The following is a 24,368-nucleotide window of genomic DNA, read 5'->3' as shown; positions in this document are numbered from 1 at the left end:
TCCTTCTTTTTTACCAGCAAAATCTTTTTTAGTGACTATGTCTCTGTTTGAAAAGGTTTTGCCTCTCCTTTTACTCAGTGACACACTGTTCCACACTATAGATCTTAAAAGGCGTCCTAATCTAAATGGTTTTCCTTACCTGGTGTGCGGCTTTAAATATTGGCTACATTGGGGTATGGAGTGTGGCTATGGAGGGGAATAGTGGGGATGCTGCAAGGGGAAAGCCAACTGGATTACGAGGTCCTCTACCCATAGAAGGAGCAGTGAGTTCCAGGGTTGTCTGCTCAGCCCCAACCCCTCACCCCAACCCACAGCTCCCTCCCCAACCTGCCCAGTACGATTCACTTAAAAACCGACTGAAAAGTAGGACATTCATGATTTTTCATTTTCTTCATGAAGTTTTTGAATTCCTTGTTTTTCTTGTCCCACTTGTGGATGGCCGTCAGCAAATACTGGCTCTTCACTTTCCGGCCCATGATGAGAAAATGGTGGCTGAGGTTGTCCAGCTGGTGACAGGGGCAGTCGGCCCCGTTCTTCAGGTATAGGACGAGCTTCTTCAGTTCCTTCTTCTTGATGGGCCCCAACTTCAAGGGCTTCTTCTTCTTGGGGACAATCTTTTTGTCACCATTTTCTTTTTTCACTTCTTTTATTTTCATCCTCAGTGCTAAAGATGACGAGGGCAGGGAAGGGAAAAGAAGAAAAGGAAGGAAAAAAAGCATTTTAGAACACAGCTTTCCATCTAAAATGATAACCCAAACTTATGGCTGAGAAGGAGGGCAAAATAAAAGGCAAATAACAACCAGAAGGAGGCAGTTTTATAAATAAGAATCAAGGTCTCCATGACTTTTTTGTGCTGATTCTGGCCCCCTCGTTTTGTGGTGCCTAACAGTATCTCAGTAGTTACCACAGGGTACCATACGAGTCTCAAATACATTTTCAAAACCAAATCATATTTCTTTTTAAAATGCAGTGAGTCAGAATATAACACAATGCTTAAGAGAAGGGGATCATATAATCCGATATAATTCATATAATCTAATGCTATAGACCCCCCGCCTTCAAAGAAAAATTTACCCTGAGGTTTTTTAAGAGAAAGTTATTGGTTTAGTTTTTTAACATCCAAAAATCCTAAAATTCCTTGAAAATTGTGTCCTGTAAGCAAGACCAACAGACACTATCTGCGCACGCCAAGCAAGGGAAAGTTACCGGATGCTTCAAATTGTCATGTTCAAGTGCATTAAACATCGACGTCTAACTTCAGCACTGGAAAATCAGAGCCCCCATCAACATGCCAGGCCCTGCTAATATTCTGTTTTGACAGCAGGTCCTGCTAATATTCTGTCAACCACTAATCAGCCTCTAGCCAGTGCCACAAATGTTCTACGCACTGAGTTGACCCTCACAGACCAAACTCTACTTTGACTTCCTCATACATTACAGCAAGTCCTGGTGAAGTCTCGATAGTTAAAACCTGGTGACAATCTCCCCTAAAATCCAACACGGTGCTCGGGCTTCTTCTGTTCTCGGCACGTCTACCTGCAGGAAAGTCAGTGTGTCCACCAACTCTGCCTTCTCTTTTCTTTGTCTCTGTAGACCCTGAGTGAACATTGTTTAATGTTAATGTGAGGACCTGATACTATAATGATGGCTATACAGAGTCTACTGGTGAAGATAAATCAGTGTGGAGGCATTCTATACTTTCTAAACACATTAACACACAGTATCAGTTACAATCAATTCTCCTTTAAGACCAGCCAGCCCCAGATATTTCTAAAGGAGTCAGATGTCATTTTCTAGATGCTAGTCACCATATAATTCATCCATCCTCTGAATCCTTCTGAATTCAAAATTACTAAGCCTCCTCTTTTAAACATCTCAAAGCTTCCACCCACACTCCATGGGGAAAGGCTTGAAACTGAACTCAATAACAATAGCTAACAATTATGAAAGCATACGGCATGCCAGGAAGTGTGCTGAGTATTTTCCATGCTTTTCCTCAATTAAACCTAACAATTCCATGAAGAAGGTACAATTATTTCCCTCATCTAACATATGAGAAAACCGAGGCATAGGGGTTAAGTTTACTTGCCCAAAGTCACTAATCCTAAATTGAGACCCGTGTCTAAATGTGTACTTTTAATCACCATGCTGTCCATGCTGACTCTATGGTTACAAAATTCTTTATAATGAACCCAAGACTTAGAGTACTAAGTGGACCAAGAAAATAAGAAGGAGTTGCTCAGACTCTTCCCAGTTTCACTCACATCTCAAAATGATTTTACTTAGGAAATGGTAAAAGAGTTCCTCCTGGTTGAAAGAGACTATTCTAGCAAAGGAAAAACTATATTTGTAAAGGCTTTATTACCTAACATTTAGTTGATTAGAAAACACACTCGTGCCTAACCCAAGAATAATGAGGAGAGGGAAAAATCCTAGGAACAAATCTTTAATGAATGAGTCAAAGTCAATAAATTAAACATGCTCGCACTGCTTTTTTTTTTTTTTCCTTCCAAAAAGAGCTCCAGACTTTGCAGCCCACTTCACTCCATCTAATCCCTAGGCCTGGTGCCCAGTAAGAAATGCCTCACTCCCAAGGGTGGCAGGAAGTTCCAGGCACTAAGCAGCAGGTGCTCTTGCTGAGGGTTAACGCTGACTCATAGGCTGGTCCAGGCTTCCCGACACACATGGGAGTGAGCTGAGCATGGCTTCCCCCTGAGTTCCTTTCTTTAACTCTCCCCCAAGCCCAAACCAGCCGTTTCCCAGCACTCCTGATTATGCTTGACTCCCACCCACTGTGCACAGAGCATAGTGCAACCAGCAGTGGGGGTGCAGAATAGAAGGCCCTCACCCCAGACATGCCCTCACCCCAGACATGCCCAAACAGGCCCGCACTGGTTTAGCTTCCTTTATTGGCTTACAAACCTTGTACATGGGGCTTACTTGAGAAAAGACTTCAACTGTTCTAGTCTGTGGCTCACTGAATGAGAAAAGTTCTCAGTAAGGTTGAGTGAGGGACCAGGAGAGGGACTCACTGGCCAGGCCAAGGCAAAGTCAAGTCTCTATCTCTGCCTCTCCTCTTCCAAAGAGAGCAAACGAGACTGGGAGAAACCCCAAAGCAAAGCAGCAAAGCGTACTGCAGGGAAGCAGGGCAGTCAGAACAATTCTGCTCCTTTCACAGATCTTCTAAGAAGTGGCCCCATGCTCAGATGAGTCCCAAACTATTTCCCAAACTCTAAGTCTGGGAACCAAGCTTTACCATAGGAGTGAACGATTACATCACCAAGAGAAGCGAATGTGTGCCCCAGCTGACAATGGGGACCGCCTCTTTTCTGCAGAAAACTGAGCCATCATTTTTTGAGTACCCACCATGTATCAGGCTTTGTCTATGAGCGCAGAATAGTTGCCTGTAGGTATGGCTCCTGATTTAATTCTCAACAGCAACTATTGTGAAGAATCATCATCATTATTTACTACAACAAGGAGGGCTCAAGTTAAATAATGACAACATGAGGCCACCATTTGTAAGAGAATCAGGATTAGAACCCACACCTAACCCCAAAGACCATGTTCTTTCCTAGTATACCATGACTGGGTTTAAAATGATATTGATTTAGTGGAAATTACTTCACTCTTTTGATTATGTTACTTTTAATCACAACTCAAATCAAAAATTAATGGTCCTTTGCCATGACCGTGTAAAGGAATTTAGTTTACATAAGTGGGGGGACAGCAAGGAGAGAAGGGAAATCAAATGACGGAAATGTGTTCTGCATTAGACTCTTTATTTCTTGCCATTTGGCTCACTTTCTTTTTTGAGGTGGGGAAAGTAGGGAAGGAGGAGGCACATATGGCCAGAAATTACTAACATCTTTCCACCTTTCAAGGGTTTATTTTAGGGATGCAGATTACCAGCAATGTTTGGACAGGCGATTAGCCGTCAGAGGTTGATTTCATTGTGCCTGTGGATACGTGGGCAACCCCCCACCATGCCTCATCCAGGGGCTGCTGGGACGGGAGTGGATGCTGGCCCAGGAGCAACCTGGGACTGATCACCACTTCCTCCCCACCCCCAGCTCCCACTGCACTAACAGGGCCTGGACCCCAGGGGTTTCCCCCCTGGACTGTGTTCACAGTTTGTAATGCACATGGTGGTGGTGGGCAATGAGGAAAAGCCCCAGGAGGCAGCAGCTGGTGCAATGGATGGAGTCCTGGGTCCTGAGTTCTAACCGTGTGACTACAAAATCTGGTTTTGAGCTCCCCGAGTGTCAATTTTCCATCTGTAAAGTGTAGAGTGTAGTCTGCAGACCTAGCAGTACTACCATCCGAAGGAACCATGTTGGGCAATACTGGGGAGCCAGCAAAGCTCATTTCCAGAACCCCCATCCTGTGCTCATTCTTCTCTTCCCTCACCACAAGCCACCATGGGAGAGAATGCTATAGCCTCAGGCCCTTGACATCAGCTACTGTAATAGCTGACCCTAAACTAAAACAAAACAAAACAACAAACAAAATATTTCTTTGGTTTTTCTTATTGTTTGTTTTGGTTTGGTTTGATTTGGTTTGAGGGGGCCAGTGTTTAGCAACAACTTATCCTCCAAGAGTAGAATATACATACTCCCACCTCTCATCTTACTGGTCACTATCAGCAAGAATTCAGAGACCTAGAAACTTTGAAAACCCAAAAGTTAAGGTCATCATTAGGAGTTGTCTAGGTATTTCCCTAACAGTCTTAAAATAAATCATCCCTTATATTCAGGTAGATCCCTAAAGTTTCATTCCACTTTCAGTCACCTAAGCCATATTTTTTGCTCACAAATTATACTTCCTTGGTAGCCTCCCCCACAAGGTTTGGCCATACTTCTGAGGCTAAAATAAGAATAGGTAACTCATTACACTGGTCCCAAGCCCACGCTCTCTTTAAAACCATCTCTTCCTCCTAACCTGCTTATACTAATGGTGCCACCATTCTTCCAGTTTACCTAGACAGGTGCTTGGATGTAAGGTAACCATTAGCTAAAGGCCAGTCATTTATACAACCAACAACATGGAATTGCTATAGAAATGTAAGAAGGATCTAATGGGAAAGGTAGGAATGGGGCTGAGTCAATAATCAGATCTGTGTTTCATCTGATTACAGATAATAGTTACAATAAAGAGTAAAAGTACAGAGAAGAGAATGAGGGATCTGGAGATGACAAAAAGTCATCAGAGGCACAGATGGAAAACCAGGCAGTCCAGTGCCTCAGAAAGCAATAGAGGAAGGTATTTCAAATGGAGAAAATTCTCCTCAATCCCAGATGCTGTAGAATTTAAAAATGAGTGTAGAATAGATCACTCGACTTAGCGACGAGGGGGTCACTGATGGCCTGTGGGAAGCCAGGACCCACGGGGCGAGAGTGAATTCCAGAGAGCTAAAAATCAACAATAGGTGGAAAGAAAAGGTATGCCATACTGACAACCATCGAGCTCCAGGAATGTTTGTGAAGAATTGCCACTGGCCACTTCTAGCCAAACATATTAGACTGAACACACACAATCATTTCTACCCCATTCTGAAGTCAGTTTAAAATTGTAGTTAAAAACAAGAAGTTATAAACACATGCGAGAAAATGGTAAAGGAAACAAGAACATATCAACATTTAGTATAATAGAAAGCAAATGGATGGTGGAACCTGACTTGACAGGGAGAAGAAAAGCTAAAACCTAGCTGCCAGTAAGAAACAAGTAAATCCACACTGCAGGAAAGGCTCATGAATTAAGGCCACTGGGTGCTTTTGCACTCCATAACAGGGGATGTATTAAATATATAGGAATTGGTAAAAAGTCTGTATAAAGGCATTCAGATCCACTGCTCTGGGCCATAAATCCGCATGACTGTCCCTCACCAACTCCAGCAGCAGCCAAGAGCTTTATTCTCTACAGAAGGTTTGAATCAGACAGACTGTGAGCTTCGGTCCACCAGACACTTAGAAGGACAGGATGGTGAGGTGCTGCACTGACGCCAAAGGATAAGTGAAAGTCTACACAGTAAATAGTGAGACCCTCAGGCCTCAGAACACTACATTTATATCTCCCATTTAGAAGAGTGAAAGATTTCTATTTAAAGAAACCATAGCACAAAGGAAAAGACCTACAGTTCCCCACAACAAAACTCTAAAGTGAGGCCCAACAAATCACAAGCCATGCATATGCGCAACAAGCTTCTAATTTAGTGCTCTGCTCTTAAATACAAATGGCCAGCCAAGGATCAGCAGGCATTTAAGGAAAGCTTCTAGATGTAAACCACAGAGACCAAAACATAAAAACAAAGGGAAAAAAGGAAGAATTTGGAGATAACAAAAAACAATGTAGGGAATATAAAAAACTTTTTAAGAAGATAATATTAGAAATTGTATTCATAAACCCTTAACAGAACGCTATTAAGAGGAATGTTTAAAAAACAGAAAGAGTATTTGGAAATTTAAAATATAAAAGCAGAAGTAAAGAATGCAATACAAGTGTTTTAAGATAAGATTGAAAAAATTTCCTGGAAAACTGAACAAAATGACACAGAGATGGGAAAAGGAGAAAGATAAGATAGAAGATCAAGCTGGAAAGTTTCAAGATCTGAATAAGTGTCATTATAGAAAGAAAATGAATGAGAAAAAAAATCAGAGAAATAATACAAGAAAATTTCCCAGAAATGAGGAACACGAGTTCTCATTAAATAGTGCCCAGAGCTCAATGAATCATGACATTTAGAAGCGCCAGGGATAAAGAGAGCTTTTAAAATCCTCTGGAGAAAGAGAGTGTACATCTAATACAAAAGGTCGGGCACCAGAATGGCACTGGATTTATCAGTGGCAACACTACAAGCTGGAAGATAATGGATCAATGCCTTTAAAATTCCCACACTTGACACTGAATCTAACTATCAATCAAGGTGAGAGTAAAATAATGACATCTTCAGACATTCAATGATTAAAGAAAAATTAGCTCCTACATATCTGTTCTTTTGTAGAATCCTGCTCCAAAATGTATTCTACAAAAATGCAGAACAAGAAGACAAAGGATTCGGAAAACAAAAGATCTAACTTAAAATAAAAGCAATGGAAGTCTTAGAATGGTTTTTCCAGAACTGTGTGCAGGCCTGTTTCTCAACCAGTCTAGACAGAAACAGGAGGAGAGGGGGCTCAGGCAGATTGCCTGCAGGAAATTTGGGGCTGAATTCATAATACAAACATAGGAACTGGGAATGTAAAACGAGGCAATTACCAACTCAAGGAAAAACAAAAAGGTATACAAGAAAGGAAATACAAATGGAGTACACTACATGGCTCAGCTGCAAACAATATTTACATAACTAGAATAAATTAAACATTGAATATTAATGTTTAATGGGAAGAAGTGGGGGCATATGCGCAACAAGCTTCTAATTTAGTGCTCTGCTCTTAAATACAAATGGCCAGCCAAGGATCAGCAGGCATTTAAGGAAAGCTTCTAGATGTAAACCACAGAGACCAAAACATAAAAACAAAGGGAAAAAAGGAAGAATTTGGAGATAACAAAAAACAATGTAGGGAATATAAAAAACTTTTTAAGAAGATAATATTAGAAATTGTATTCATAAACCCTTAACAGAACGCTATTAAGAGGAATGTTTAAAAAACAGAAAGAGTATTTGGAAATTTAAAATATAAAAGCAGAAGTAAAGAATGCAATACAAGTGTTTTAAGATAAGATTGAAAAAATTTCCTGGAAAACTGAACAAAATGACACAGAGATGGGAAAAGGAGAAAGATAAGATAGAAGATCAAGCTGGAAAGTTTCAAGATCTGAATAAGTGTCATTATAGAAAGAAAATGAATGAGAAAAAAATCAGAGAAATAATACAAGAAAATTTCCCAGAAATGAGGAACACGAGTTCTCATTAAATAGTGCCCAGAGCTCAATGAATCACGACATTTAGAAGCACCAGGGATAAAGAGAGCTTTTAAAATCCTCTGGAGAAAAAGAGAGTGTACATCTAATACAAAGGGTCGGGCACCAGAATGGCACTGGATTTATCAGTGGCAACACTACAAGCTGGAAGATAATGGATCAATGCCTTTAAAATTCCCACACTTGACACTGAATCTAACTATCAATCAAGGTGAGAGTAAAATAATGACATCTTCAGACATTCAATGATTAAAGAAAAATTAGCTCCTACATATCTGTTCTTTTGTAGAATCCTGCTCCAAAATGTATTCTACAAAAATGCAGAACAAGAAGACAAAGGATTCGGAAAACAAAAGATCTAACTTAAAATAAAAGCAATGGAAGTCTTAGAATGGTTTTTCCAGAACTGTGTGCAGGCCTGTTTCTCAACCAGTCTAGACAGAAACAGGAGGAGAGGGGGCTCAGGCAGATTGCCTGCAGGAAATTTGGGGCTGAATTCATAATACAAACATAGGAACTGGGAATGTAAAACGAGGCAATTACCAACTCAAGGAAAAACAAAAAGGTATACAAGAAAGGAAATACAAATGGAGTACACTACATGGCTCAGCTGCAAATAATATTTACATAACTAGAATAAATTAAACATTGAATATTAATGTTTAATGGGAAGAAGTGGGGAGATGGTGTAAAACAGAAAAATCTTCATCCTGAATAACAGAAAATAATGTCTAAAAATTAAAATTAAGAAATCAGATTATAACCATGTTATTTTGCCATATATCACAAGAAAGAGCTAAAATTATTACCTCAGGGTTGTGGAAGTTAGTAGTAAAAAGGCAGTGCAGTTTTTCCTTAAAAGGCTTTTATTACTATTTGACTTTTTTACTGCATTTATTTTGAAGCAAAAAACTTAAATATTTAAAAAACATTCTAGGAAAGAACTTGAATGTGTATGAAATATACATGAATCACAAAATGTGAGATCTTAAAAGAAACACAAAGTTTACATTTCCAGGTCGTCCACTGTCCCTCCTATTAGAATGGTCTGGCATTAGTTAGGACTTACGGGTTATATATGAGTGAGAATTCTGCTTTTTCAGTTGCTCTTTGGCGGACGGGGCATAGCCTACACATCTAGTCAATCTACATTATTTTTCATATAAAAAATCAATTAGGTTAGAATTTGGATTATTTCTTTTGAAGTGGAAGGGATGTTAAACATAGTTCAACTGATGCTCAAAATTAACCCGCCCAAGGTCATACAACTGGAGGTTCCCACAGCTCTCCCGGGACCTGCTTCCCCGCCTCTCGAGTGGAGCTCATTGCTCTATTCCACAGTTCCTCTGAAAAGCAAGAGGGACTGAATGGGGTTCTGGCAGATTCTGGGGACAACTGGACAAGCATGTGGATACATTTTCTCTAACAGGTGCTCATGAAAATTCATCACTCAGCAGATAACAGCACATACCCAGATTCCTAGTGGCTTGCCTTGTTCCTAAATTACTTTCTCTTGCACAGAGAGCTGAAGTTCCCAACAGATGATTTGAGGAGGAAGGTAGTAAGACTGGCAAAGTCTTCACAAAGTGGCTTGTTACTGGCCCCTTGGATCAGGAGGGGCCCACAGATGGGTGGCATCAGCCCTGTGGCCTCAGTTCATGCCCATCAACCCACAGCCTCCAGATGAAAAAGGCTATTTAGATAACAAGACCTCACCAAGCAATGAAGACAGAGAGGACCCAATCTTCTGCCTCTCGCCCCATTTTCGCAAACCTCTTGGGGGGGCTTCCCCGAGGCAGAGAGCACCATCCCTAAATCTAACTGTGCAAATGAGACTTGGTAATAGCACTGGGTAAGGGCTGGATTGTGAGAAACTGCAGCCTCCTTCCAACACTGCGCAAAGGGTTTGGGCCCCATGGCGAGCTGGCTTTGAGGCATTAGGGCCAAGTGAGTCCTACTGACAATGGTAGCTTAACAGACCTCTCTTTTCCCAGCAGGAGCCAGTTTGGCATCATTAATTCGTTTAGCAAAGAAAGGAGCTCCCACTTGGTCACAATAACTCAGACTCTCTCCCTTGACCACAAACCACATGCTGCATACTTACATGCATTTACTGACTACAGGACATATATTATGAGAGGAAAGAGAGGGAGAGGAAAAAGAAAAAGAGAAAGAAAAAGAAAAAGGAAGAAAGCAAAAACAAAACCATCAAAAAAAGATTAAAAGCAGCTTTTTCTCTCATTTACAAAAAACAAACAAACAAACAAACAAAACAGCAGAAAATGCTCCTGAGTGACTTATTTGGGGCAAATTACTTATTGACATTGTTTTGTTTTCTGGATCCCAGACATCTTGGGGAGGTTGGGGGGGTGGTCAAGCTGCAGAATGCCTTTGCCACTTTACAAGCCCCTCCCCAACACACTCACACATGCAGTACAGCAGCACTGATGTCAGCCAGCCCGGATCCCGCTGCCTAATTGCTTTATTTCACGGACGGTGTTAAGTCCCCACTGATTTAAGCTAACAGTGCAAAATGAAAACCCCACTTGGAGAGCGAAAAGCTGCCTGGTGTGGTTTTATTTAGGACGACGTGTGCATTGGCAGCCCTGGCAGTAGGGGCACGGGCCTCAGAGTGGGACAAAGAAGAGCTTCAGCCCCCACCTTCCCCGTAAGCACTGTATCCCTCCTCCCCAAGCAGGAGACAGAGGAAAAGAGAACTGCTTAAATAAAGTCAATCATTAGGATTGATTGAATCTTGGCTCCAAGTCCAGGCAAACCTGCCAAGGCAAACAGTTCTTCCTGCCGCGGGGTCACTGGTTTTCCATTCCTCTCCATCCCACCCCCCAGTGTTTGCCCAAATGGCAAGCTGGAGTGTGGAATGGTCTCTTGGAAGGAAAAAGGTGGGGTCTGGGTTTCACAGCCAATGAACCAGAAAAGCCATGAGCTATCCCTAGCTCTGAAAGATACTTAAAAAAAGGGTTCTCAAACTTTAGTGTCCTCAAAACCATGTGGAGGACTTGTTGAAAATTCAGATTGCTGAGTCACCCGCCGAGTTTCTGATTCAGTAGCAATGGGATAGGGCCCAAGAATCTGCATTTCTAACAAGTTCCCAAGTGATGCTTCTGCTGCTGCTCTGGGGACCACACTTGAGAACCACCGGTTCAAAGAGTTTCAGGGTGGGAATAGGGTAGGCTTTTTGATTTGTCACCTTGGTTATTCAGAGTGGTGCATACTGAAGACTCTTCCTTGGGTGGTGTTTAAATGTCCTAGAGGCCCAAGACAGCCCTCCAAACTCGCTGAAGCTCAGGCTAAGTCAGCAAGATCAATATGGGCATGTCCAAGACCCAGCTGGCCTCGGGCGACCTGGTCCAGCACTGTCTTCAAAAGCGTTAAGTTCTATGGGCCCCTATCCCTCAGCAGTGCATTCTCGCAGTCAGGAAAACAAAAGCTTTGATAGCAAGAGACGCACATTTCAGAGGAAAGGACTCTAAGTTCAGAGTCAGCAGACTCCAGCTTCTGGTTCAGACTCCATCACTAAATATTTGTACAAACTTGGGTAAATCACTTTACTTCTCTGGGTCTCTGTATACCCTTTTTGACCAATGAATCTCAATGTCCATTTCAGCACAAGTGGCCTTTCTGAATCTTCATATTTCCTTTCTATGTCTTAAAATCCAATATAGAATCCCTAATAACACAAGGGAAAGTATCCCTCATCTCGTGGTCACATCACCTAGGGACCTCGCTTACACTTACCACAGCCCAGGCTTAGGGAACACACTGGCACGAGAGTCCTGTCCTGGTCGCAAAGCTGTTTAAACTCAAAGACAGCCCCAGAAAAGCATCCAACACACTCCAAACATAGTGGAGTGTGTCGAGAGCTATCCCATTTGACAGATGGGAGAAGAGGTGTGCCCCGGCCCCTTGGCTGGCTCTGGACTCTAGGCTGGACATATCCCTAAAAAAGCTGTAAGTCCAATGCCTGAGAAATGGCAGCAGAAGCACCTCCGCTCTTATCCCTTTATCGTTTCTTTAGTTGATCCCTCTGAAGACTGAGGGTACACGTCAGACAAAATGTATGTTTTTCCTACCCACTCTTCCGGCCAAGCTACAGACCAACTTCTCCCCAAAGTGTCCCTAGCCCCGTCCAGCCATGCCCAAGGAAAAGGGCATTCTAGGTATAAAAGGGGGCTGAGAGGGACGCACCTCCCTGAGTCATCATGGACTTCCCTAAAGCATCAAGCTAAGAAAGCACAGAGGCAGAAGCCTGTGTCCCAAATGGTTCATCCTAATTTTCACAGGATTCGCTCTGAAGCAGAAACAGAAGTCTTATCTCTGGACCTGAGCCAACACCACCCCCGATATTAAGGTTCTTCTCATTTGAATTTCTGACCTTACGTATCTATCCAACTTTCTGCACTTGCATTTTCTGTTTCTTTTTTTCAGGCTTTCTGAGTCAAGGAGACTCAGAAAATGCAGTCGCCCTGGCAGTCCACCCGACTATGGCCCTTGGCAGGCACCAAGGTCCAGCACGAGTCTGGGCTACAATGCACACCTTCTCTGTCCATTGGATTGGGCAGTGCCCAGTTTCACTACAAACTCCCAGGAAGGGGAGACAGAGAACATATGGTTCTCCAGGTGGGAGAACTTGGCCAAATCCCGCCAAAACAGACCAGTATCTGGTTAGATTACAATGTACACCAAACGGGATGGCAAGGAATGCTGGTCTTCCGAAGGTGACATTTGTCTTGGCCTGAGGTACTTTTGACTGATGCCGAAATCTAAAATAATGAATGGGAGTCAGCACTAAGTCCTAGCTTAAAGCTGGCCCGCTATTTCCTAGGGTTTGCACTCTCTGCTGAGTTCAGCTGTCACACACTCATGGTGGCTGGATGGTAGTGGCCTCGAGCTAGATGTTCTGACTCCTGCTTCTAGGTCCTCTGATCTTCACTGACTTTTCTTTTTCTCCACTCATTTGGAGCCTCCCATACAATAATGGGGCAAAAGTTCTGAGAGCCTAAGGGGAGAGGTGGTGCAAGGAATAGAAATGGAGTGGGAATGCCTACATCCTCACTCTATGGTCCTGCTTTTTCAGGAAAGCCATTTATTAAAAAGAGACGAAAACAAAAATAAATTAATGAACAAGCAAAGAAACTTCTCCATGGCTATGGAGGCCAAGTTGGCCCCAGAGGAGGGACAAACAGCCCCAGCCCCAGAGGAGAGCCACATCAAGTCTGGTGGATGAACAAAGACGCGGGTTACTGAAGAGACAGAGTCTGGCAGGTAACAGGTATCTGGACCACATTCTGGGGTGCTGCCCCCATCCATGCAGATGGCAAATGCTTTCTGCGTGTTTACCAAGTTCCTGACTCTAGAACTGGCAGGTTGTCTTTGAATATGCCCCCGTACTCTCCATGTACAGTGCATCCCTTCCCACTAAAGGCAGTCACAGTCCCAAGGGTTAGGGGCGATGGCTCTGGCTTGGTGTGCCACAGGCAGTCCTGTAAACATGCAGCTCTCCCAGCAGGTGTTCCCATTTCTGCAAGAGAGCCAGTGGATCTGATGCTCAGAGCAGACACTCACATTCCCCCCGTTCCTTTCTCCAGTTCTCCTGCTACCTGCCAGGTGCTCCTACTTCTCGTTCATGGGCTTCTGCCCCACCCAAGGAGTGAGGGGATGTCCCCTCTCCTGAAGCTCCTCTCCAATGCCTCAGTTATTGCAACAGAGGGCACTCATCACACCACCACTGCAAAGGCCTCACCAGCAAGCTTTGCCCCACTAAGAACCTAGAGAAGTCCAGCAGGCTGAGCAGGTCCTTCCCAGATTTGCTAAAGAAATGGGGACAAAGCATCCCTCACTGTCTCAGCATAGGAGGATTGATGTGACAGCCACAGACAGGGGAAGATGGAAGATGAATGTCACTTTGCATATGACCATAGCTAGAGCAGCAGCACAGTCAGTTCAGAACAGAAAATGTTTGAGCTCATGGCTACCATCCAAAGATTTCAGAAAAACTGGTAAGTGGGAAGGTAAGTGTCAATTGTCAGGTGCTATACAAACACCAGGACCAGTTTAGATCTTTCATGGACAGATGTGTATAGAGAGACACCATATAAATAACAGCCACAGTACCAATTTGTCAAAAATTGAGGGTTCGCTGTGAAACCACCCTTAATATGGCATTCACACCACGGCTAATTATGATCAGTAGCCTGAGGGGCTGTGCGCAGTGTTCAGAGGAAACTGACACACCCTCTGTGATACAGAATTTCATGTACATGTCCAGTCAAGAAAGATGCAGTCTCAAGATTTAGCATCACTGTGCAATGCTGCCGGCTCTTTTCTGGAGAGAGGCATGGAACAGACCCTCCCTTAGGGCTCCAGAAGGAAACAAGATTTTTCCCTTCTGACCTTCTCAAACTGTGAGGGAATAAAGTTCTGTTGTTTAAAGCCACACGGTTTGTGGTCATTTGTCATGGCAGCCCTAGGAAACCAATATAAGCCAAACTCAACCCCACTGCATTACTGCCTCTCAACAGGTACAGCCAGTCGGCTATGGCTATGGGAAACGTAGCTATAGCCGACTGGCTGTACCTGTTGAGAGGCAGTAACGCAGTGGGGTTGTAATGCAGTAATGCAGTTTGCTGAGATGCCTGATTCCTGAGGCCTGCCCAGCCTGCCCTGTGTTTGACTCCCAGCTCTGCTGTGTGACTGTGGGGAAGTCATGTAACCTCTCTGAGCTTCATTTTCCTCAATCTAAAAGGGGGAATAATAATACTTTCCACACATCACAGGGTCTTTGGTAGGCTCAATATAAAAATAAGCTCATGTAGGAAAAGCATTTTGAAAATGGCAAACTCCCCCTTACTTTTAAATCTTTACTATTTTGTACACTTTTTTATTTTATACCATATGAATATATTGCTTTTCAAAACTAAATTATATGTTCAAAATTAAATTATATATATATGTATGTACATATAGATTTATGTTTCTATTTACATTTTATTCATTCATTTATTTTATTCATCTAAACTTCTGTCCAATTTTTAAGTACCTCTCTGCCTTCAGGAGAAGTAGAAAAGTACAAATAAGGTTTCTACTGTGTTTAGGCCAAAATAACTCTAGCTTTAGAATTTGGGTTCATTTCCCTATGGTCTTTCTAGAAGTTTTCTGTGACTACCTATGATCTCATTCTTCTTCATCCCATTCCCAAAAGAGTAAAGATTCCAACTATTTCACAGATAAGAACACTGCTGAATTTCAATCCTTGTTTTTTATTATGCGACCTCTGACAACACATAACTCTTGCCTTATTAATATCTCCCTTTCGTCGCTTAGATTTCAATACCTTTATTTCTCCAGGACACAGCCACATCTTTGCTTTTTTCCTTTGCTATAACAAAAAGTACATTTCTCTGACATGTGTTAGAATTAGAGAGACTACTGGGTGGCGGTCACATGTATCTCCTCCTCGTGTCCCTCTTCAAAGCTTGTGGATTCTCCCTTTGAAATGGGAATGGAACAATCTAGGCCTTTTCCTGGGAATATATCAAGTCCTCCATATCAGACAGACCTGGTTGGTGATGGATAGAAAATCCAGTGAAACCGTCCTTGGAAAGACAACGTGTTGGCACCAGGTTGCTTTGTAAGCCATTCTCAAGACTTACTAAAAGACAATCCAATGGAGGTTTTTAGTAGTTGAGCTAAAAACCTTCCAGATCAATATCATTTTTCTAGACAGAAAAAAAAAAAAATTCATTCCTCCAATTTCCTTATATCTACTGATTACATCAAATAATAATGGAGCTGATTAGAGCTTATTCCTTTGCTCAGACTGACTGCTCTACCCAGCCTATCCCTGGATACAGGTGTCCTAGTGGGGTCACAGCACAACTGGTAGTGATGCCCACCCAGCCTCCAATGCCACCATTATTATCTATGAGTGCAGACTAACTTTAGGGAGAAAAACTTAACCCTAAGATTCTCAGTGATTGGGACCCATATATATGCAGGAACATCTAGAGGAACTGCCAAGAGCCACATCACTGAGAGGATATGAAGCCACTGGAGACATCCAGGAGGGATAAGAATCTGGCTCATTAGCCCAGATCCAAAAGCAGGACCCGAGAGAAGGAGGGAATCGTGGCTCCGGGTGCAGCACAGTGGTCGTTGTGGACTAGCCACACCATGGGGAGAATATGCGCTGTGGACAGACATTAAAGAGCTGTTTCACTTGAGGCTGTAACACACTGGAACCCAGGTACCGTTGTGTAGAGCCCGTCCCCCAGAGAACCCCTTCAGGGCTGAGCAAAGCACTCCTGGGGCTCTCTGAGTATTGGGAGCCCCAGCTCAAGCACAATCTCCCACAGAGACTGCCACCAAGCCTTGGGTGGGCAGAAGAAGAACTCAAGCTGAGACTGTGGCGCTCATTTCCTGTCAGCAGCTGATCAGGAGCTGGAGCCAAGACTCTGACTCCCCATGGCCACCGGGTTCCCCCTCATTCCCCAAGCATATGCCCCTCCTGTTTTTGTCCTTCAAACACACTCTGTCTCAGAAAGACAATTCCCCCAACCCTCAGGCTCCAGCCCATGTGATCACACAGCCTCCCTTCTTCCTTGTCCAAATGCAAGAAACCCTCTCCCTATTTCAAAGCCAGAACAAAATGCCCCAAACCAGGAAACTGAGCTCCATCTAGGCTGAAGAAGTACAACCCTAGTTTACTATCAGATAAGTCACTTCCTACAAAAAAATGTGGCTGTGGTGAAGGAGGAAAATTGGACCAGAGGACCCTCTGCCAGCTCCCCAGCCCCTTCAGGGAGAACCTGAGAAGTGCTGCCTGGCCCCTGGCCCCTCACTCTGGCCCAGAACCATGGATCAGATAAAAACAGTGGGCTGCAGCCCCATACTCAATCCCCTCCAATTCAGGGAAGTCTTACTGAGCAATCCTGGGGCCTGCCCAAGTGAGTCTTCAACTTATCTTCCTCTGAGGAGCACTCTGGAGTGCAACAGGGACGAGGACAGAAGGATATGCTCCTGTGAGCTCACGCATTAGAGAGCAGCCCCCAAAATGGGCTCATGGACCTCACACCACCACCAGATAATCAGACCTGGGGGATCCCAATCTTCCCTCTCAGACCACTTCAGAAGGAGCTCTCTGTCAGTGTCTTACGTCAGCTTCTTGCAATGTGGGCCCCCAGGAAACTTCCTTGCTGAGGGCTCCACGGAAGGAACGAGCAGCTTCTCAATTACAACCTGGGTTTCTCACTCTCAGGAACCGGGAGGGCAAGGCAGGAGCACAGAGAGTTTTCTGCTGGCCCAGACCATTCAGCTCACCAACCAACTCCTAAAGAGTATCAGGATAGGGGACTGGCATGAGACAATGAGCGAAAGAAAGGGAAAGCGCCAAGCTCTTTGCAAGGCTTGCCTGTTCTCCACTTTGAATAATCATTCAAAACAAGGAAACCTGCCAGAAGACACATTAAGTCTGTAAGAAAAGAAGGCTACAGGCGAAGAGCTGTCAGTCACGCAGAAAAATCAACACAATCTATTGATTCTTCTCCTTTTCCAGGGAAGGGGCAGCTTCATGCTCAACCTTCTCACCACCCTTCCCCCATCCTACACACAATTATACAACTGTGAAGGCAAAAAGAGATTTTTTTTTTTAAGTCACCAAGAAAACTGATACCAAGGAGTGAGGGGTAGACCAGATGGTCTTACTTGTCTAAAGGAAAGGGCAGGAGAGGGAGGCAGGAAAAGAGGGAGGCCCAGTCTGAAGCCTGCACTTCGTTCCAGGTCCATGGGGCCCCCTCTCTGGCAACTGGAGGACCATTCCCCAAGAGTCATGACCACTAGGATGCTCTAAACCATCTGGTCTTCATCACAAAGACATACGACTAGGAATGAATTTGAGGTTGTTTTCGCATGCCCAGGAGCCAGCCCTTTCCTCACTGAAGAGTGGGTCTATACGGAGGTTGGAAATGAACAGGCAACACATTTCGAGGATGGCATTCCATGTTGCTGGGTGATCTAGGGAACCAGGGGCCTGTCAACCAATGGTTGTTGGTGCCACCTGAATGCCAATTTGGAGTGCAGTAAAGAAGGAAATTTTGTTCAGTGCAATCGGTTCAATTGTGATACAGCATGCTCTGAGAACAGCTCAGTAGTGTTAGGAGAACAGCTCAGTAGTGTTACTGCTCAATTAGGAAGCAGCAGGGCTGCGAGGCAGCCCCAGGGCCAGGCCCCTCTCCAGCTAGACAGCTCTGCTCTGCTCTGGTCTGCTCTACCTGCTCCAGTCTGTTCCGCTCTACCCTGAACTGGTCTGCTAAGCTCTGCTCTGCTCCAGGGATACATCCTTGGTGTTTTAGCTCCAGTGTTTCAGCTTCAGCCAGGGAAATCTTCAGTCTTTGGTGGGAAGGAAACGTGCACTCTCTGAGCTCGAGGGGAACTGACTTCTATAGACAGAAGTTCCCACCCAAGCCCCTGCTTGGTCCATGTTCATGCAAATGAGTGCTCCAAATCCTCTCAGTTGATTGGTCCAAAAGGCACTCTCTTGATTAGCCAGAACAGAGCAGTTCTCATTGGTCAGCGAAGATGCTGATATAGCTGTGTAGCTCCAATTGGACAGGGAAAGTCTCAGTCCAATTGGTTGAATTAGGATTCCAAGAACTCCTCTATAAGGGATGGCTCAGAAGGCAGAAACATAGTAGAGGAGGAAGGCAGTTCAGTGCAGGAGGCATACAGCTTAAGGCAGGCTTCTTCCTAAAGTACGGTTTGTGTGAGAGACCCCTGTATAGAAATGGCTGCTAGGCTCTGTTTTTGTTTTTGTTTTTAATTTGAGCCCATTTAGCCACTAGGAGCCCTTCTTAGTAGGTATTTTCTTTCTCAGGGTCCAGAGGCCCCAGTTTATTCCTCCACCTTCCTCAGGAAAATCATCTGACATCTTCATGAGAAGGAAGGTTCACCCACAAACAAAGCCACCTCCCAGGTGTAAGTCATCAGCAAGAAAACAGACAGCAGGTGCTCCATAAACCACTAAATCATGGAATCTGCAGGAATGGAAAAGACCATAGTGTTATGCCTTCTGGCTTTCTGCCAAACATAGGTCTTTCAGGTATCACAGGCAAAAAGCCAGCCAGCCAGCTCCTGTGGTGGGGACCCCACGACCTTGTTGATCAAGGTTTTATTTCCTACCAAGCCAGATACTACTGGATGGACTAGACAATCTCAGTTCTTTCGACTACTGACACTTGTAGTCCTGAGAGGCAGACGTCTTCAAACACACAGGCTCATCCATTTGAAGGAGGATATGGGAGAATTGTCAGGCCCCTTAGAAATGGGAAATAGCCGACCTAACCCTGCAACATCTAGGTCTACCAACAACGGCTGGGTAGCTCAGTTTCTGACACTTCACAGCTCCTGTACACAAAATATCTGCCATCAGCAACTATGGGCCAAAAAGATGCTGAATACTCATTCTATATGCTGGTATCAGAGCACAGGAACAGCACAGAGTGTCAGTGAAAGCACCAGGTCACTCCCAGATATGACACGTCTGCACCGGGGCCTGCCCTGGCCACTACGCCCTCTTTGGGGGCCAGGCTGGCACAAAGACTCAGGCCTCGATTTTCCAAATTTCCTCTCCCACTCCATGCTTTGGACCTCACGTTTCAAGTACTATGTGTTCCCTTGTGAGTCCAGAGATGTTTAGGGCTTAGATCAGCCTGTATTTTAATATCCTCTAAAACTCTTTTTAAACTCCTCTAAGAGAAACATCACCATTACTACCCTGCTTCGGTTTTAGCATATCTGTTAAACACATTCACCCTTTATGTTTCCATGTTTAAGAAACGCCAAGTGTGTAGCTTATGTTATAAATGCTTTAGGGAAAAAATAGCATTCTGGGCATGCTAACAGCCCCTGCTTGGGCACAAAGCCTTTCCTGAGAATGCCAAGCAGAGCTGGGAGATGGCCTCTGTGACCGGCTGCCACAAGGTAACACGTTAGGTGTGAATTTACATTTTGCCACTTCTAGGACACTTCAATACTATCTCACAGATCTATACACCAGTCCTGAGAGTATGCACAATTATCCCTGTTTGGTAAGTGAGAAAACTGAGATTCAGAGAACTGAACCTGGCCAAAGTCTCATGACTGGTAAATTGTGGAGCTGGAATTAAAACTCGATACTGAGGATTAGATAGCGCTCCTTAAACGCCAGCTCCATGTTTCCAAACTGCTTTTCCATCAGTCTGTGTCTTCCCCGTGCAGGGTAAAAGGGTCCTATGCCCTCCATCCCTGGGTGTCTAAGTATGCACAGAGAATAATAGCAAGAACCTTGGGAACGTGGTCAGAAGAGGGATTCCAAATGTGAAACCAGTCAGAGGAGAAGGCTGAAGTCGGGATGCCCAGCAGCCCCAGGCCCTGTCCGAGAACACTGACTTACAATGTAACAATGCATTGTGCTTTGTGGTTCTGCAACTCCAACTCCCCCCCGCCACCCCCACTCACTTTTCATCCGTTGCACACTCTTAGACACTGGCTTCTCTTCCACAGGTGTCTACGATGAAGGCCAAGTATTCCCAGCGAACACGCCTGGGGAGCAGGGAGGTGCCAAAAAAATATTTTATCAAGAAACCAAGTCATAGAGTTTTTGCGGAACAAAACCATACAAGTTCAGAAAGAGCCTTGAAGATCACCTAGGGCAGCACTCTCCATCTTTTTGGCACCAGGGACCGGTGCTCCTATGAAAATCTAATGCCTGATGATCTGAGGTGGAGCTGAGACGATGATGTTAGTGCTGGGGAGCGGCTGCAGACACAGATGAAGCTTCGTTCACTCACCTGCCATTCACCTTATATCGTGGGGCCCGGTTCCTAACAGGCCACTGACTGGAGTTTGGGGACTCCTGACCTAGGGTGACACCTTTAATTTGCTTAAGGAAACAGGCTCAGAGACTTTAATTGACTGGCCCAAATCACAAAGCTATTTAGTGGCAGTACTGGAATCAGATTCCAGGACTCCAGAATTTGTGTTATTATCTATCAAATCACATGTTATCTATCTCCTTGCACAGAAGTTTTTATTTTTGTTTTGTGACAGATGGGTAAACTAGGTTATAGAGAGGTTAAGGAGCTTGCCTGAGCTAACACAGCATGTGGCCGAACCAGGCCTTGACCTCAGGTCTGTATGACTCTTAAGGCTATGCATGTTCTTTCCAATCTACTTTTAAATCCTTGGGATTACAGCATGCCCTGTATGACAATCCCCGCTAACCACTGGAATCTGCTAAGGAAGTGAATCCTGCCCAGGGAACCAGCGGTTCTAAATGGACTTGCTGCAAACACTAAAACCTAGACAAAATAGGCCAAGTTGGCATTTGGAGTAATAAACAAAACACTAAGACTGTAGAAGTGTTTCCCAGACTTACAAAGATGGCCCTGGGTCTGCATAAAGGCACGTTGCAGGGAAATCCTTTTGGGCTTCGCTAAAGCCGCCCTGAAGCAGGGGAAATCAATGGCATGTTTTAGAAGGCCTCTCTCTGAAGAGATGGGGGAAGGATTAAGCCTCTAACCTTGCCAGTGAAGAGGCCAGGGTGGCTGTAAGAGGCAGGCTGTCATTAACTGTGCAAGCAGCTGAATGCCGTGGTCAAGCTCACCAGGCATGCACACACAAGCACACGTAAGTGCACATGCACATGGCCCAGTGTACCACTCACCTACACAAGTGTCTACACTCACATCTCAGACATACGCTTGCACATATATATTTAAACACACACACAAACCACGCATACACCACTTGTCCCTCATTGTAGCCACAACCCCTCCTGCCTCCCTCCTCCAGAAAACCCTATACACCTGAGCTGACCCAGCCCCTCAGGCCTTAACTAATGTCATTACCAATCCAACGATTAAGAGGCTGGCTCCAGAAGCGCTGCGTTTGCTGCCTGCTAGGCCACTAACAAGGTCTGGGGAGAAAAGTCAGGGCAGTTTATGACAGCTCCTAATGACGACTACTCTTGGTAATGACCAGCTCTGCGGTGACCCAAGTATGAGTTGATTACAAGCTCTGGCTCCTGCTCCACACATCCAGAACAAAGGTTCCTCAGGGGTGCTGACCACAGCAGATGGCCCCTGTCCTGGCTGCCCAGGCTGCGTGCTGACCTCATCGGGCCAGCCTTCAGGAGCTCTTTCAAGCGGGTAGCCCAGACCTGATCCAGGCCTGGCCGGCACCGCCATGAGCCATGTCTTACGGGATCTGACTAGAGGGCTTCCTCTCTCCCCGCCCCCCAGCATCACTCACAGGCTCTCCCATCCTCCCCATCTCACCCTGATGCCTGAAGTGCTGCTGTTGGTACTCCGTCACATAGATTAACGAGTACCTTCTCTTTCAGGCGTCCTTCTCCTCCTCTCTCCCATTCTCCACCTAAGGTCTTCTCTGAAGATGGGAGTCACAGTAACATTTTAAAATAGGCTCCTGATGCCTCTCCATTGTCAAAAGACGAATGCTCCATTCCCTAACATGGCATTCAGGGCCCTTCAGGAGCTGACGTTTGCCAGCTTTGTTGATCTCATTTCTAGATCCATACGCCTCATATATAAGCTGACCCCAAAAAGATTCACCACGCCCCAATATACAGATGCCATGCCTCCATGTGTTGATCTCTGCTGGGCCCTCTACCTAGAATATTCTACCCATACCCATCTTTTCAAACTGGCAAACTCCTACCCATTCCTTGGAGGACAGCGCAAGATATCCCCTCTCTGGAGCCTCCCTTAACCTCTCCCTAGGAAGAACTGTTCCCTTCCTTCTGTGCTCTCAATAGTTCTTACCTGTTAAAGGAATTTCAGCATTTGATGACATGATATTATATTCATTTGTTTTCTCCTCTATATCCTCTCTAGATGGTGAGGTCAGGCACCACATCCCAATCAGCCCACACAACCATTCTTAGGTACACTAACCAGCGCTGAGCCTGACACATGATACATCCTCAATTCAATTCCGTGGGCATTTATTCAATCTCTAACACTAACATGTGGTCAGTTCACTGAGGTACTTCCCTCTCAAGGGCAGGAAACACCATATTAAGTAGCACAAAAGTATTGGGGGCCAGGGCCCGTGAGGCAGAAAAGAAGCACCTTGGGAAGCCCATGACAAATGAAGCTTTGGCCTCAAGCTGGTCCCAGAAATAGGGAGAGCGAGGTGCCCTAGTCCTCCTATGAGCCCATCCAGATATACCCTCACCCCATCACCAAAACTCACCAGCTCCTGTTCAGTCAGATGTAGGCATGATAAAGTGGGGTGCTCTCACCTTATCAAGGTGGCTTATAGGGATCTCACTCAGAATTCAACTTAAAAGGCATAACTCAACAGGATGGAATTGGACCTACTAAAAATCTCTCCTGCCTCTACTTATGTGCAGGGGACCTATCTTCTTGTCAGCTTTTACCTTCCTTGCCGAGGGCTCAGCTCAAAATTCAGAGCACCTGGGGACAAAGGCAGTTGTTCTCTTTGGCTTAGACTATGGGGACACCCCTCTTGCCAGGCCCTAGAGAAAAATAATACAAACACTGGTGTCTGCACAACTGAAATCTCTTTGGGTGTTGATCCCAAAGTCAGCATATGAAGTATAAAGTATAAGCAGGGCCACGTACACAGTAGAAGTCCCACAACTGTCTGTTGAATTATTGGGCAAGAGTGCACACCTTCTGCGGATGGTTAGATTTTCAAAAGAAGATGCACGCACACGTGTGCACATGCACACACACATATATCATACACCTTTACTCTATGTGTTTAGAGTAAAGAAGCTGTAACCCAAGAACCTAGGAGTTGGCTGGCATTTGGCACCTTGTAGGCGTCCGAGCCCGTTTGCACCTCTGCATCTCAGAACGAAGGCCATGACTCTTCCCAGGCAGCCCCCCTGCGTGGAAGCAGCTGCACATTATAAAGTTAGAGGCCGCCACCCTCATCAGCTCAGTCTTACCCTTCCACTTCTCAGCACTACGCCTAGAGCGGATACTTATCGACTGACCTTCTTACCTCCTGCAGTCATGTCCCACCAAGTGGTGTCTCTGCCTCGGGCCCATGGCCACACTGAATGGGTAACCACTGTAACGCACCTGCTCATTCCAACTGCTGCTCAACAGGGAGCAGGCCTGGTGCTACTGGGACCCCGCCACCCTCCCAGTGGGGTACATAGCCAGAGGTGAATCAGAAAGACCAACTCTCCCTCACACCTCCACTCGGCCTTTGAGACCCCACATTTTTGGCCGGGGGTAGCTAGCTCTTACGCAGGATGCTGAGTTAGTTACCAGAAAGAACAAATGACATTCTTTACCTGCATTTATTTACCCAAAGTAGGTTTTGTCATGTTAAGAATCGCTATTTGTTTCGAGTCTTCACTCCCTTTTCCAGCACTCATCTCCTGACCCCAGGAATGC

At 44.9% G+C, this 24,368-nt stretch overlaps 1 protein-coding gene across 1 annotated transcript in view; it reads right to left on the bottom strand.

The window, feature by feature from the left end:
* Positions 1 to 289: 289 nt before the first annotated feature.
* Positions 290 to 24,368, bottom strand: part of SFRP1 (secreted frizzled related protein 1) — a 45,255-nt gene continuing 21,176 nt past the window's right edge. Inside the window, exon 4 of the mRNA XM_015592801.2 lies at positions 290 to 664. Within this exon, the coding sequence (XP_015448287.1) occupies positions 342 to 664 (323 nt within the window). The 3' untranslated portion in view covers positions 290 to 341. The remainder of the gene's footprint in view (positions 665 to 24,368) is intronic.

The sequence above is a fragment of the Pteropus alecto genome, unplaced genomic scaffold (genome assembly GCF_000325575.1).
Source record: "Pteropus alecto unplaced genomic scaffold, ASM32557v1 scaffold24, whole genome shotgun sequence".
In the NCBI taxonomy this organism is placed as follows: Eukaryota; Metazoa; Chordata; class Mammalia; order Chiroptera; family Pteropodidae; genus Pteropus; species Pteropus alecto.
Note: the sequence above shows the minus strand (reverse complement) of the source record. Positions and strands in the feature narration are given on the sequence as shown.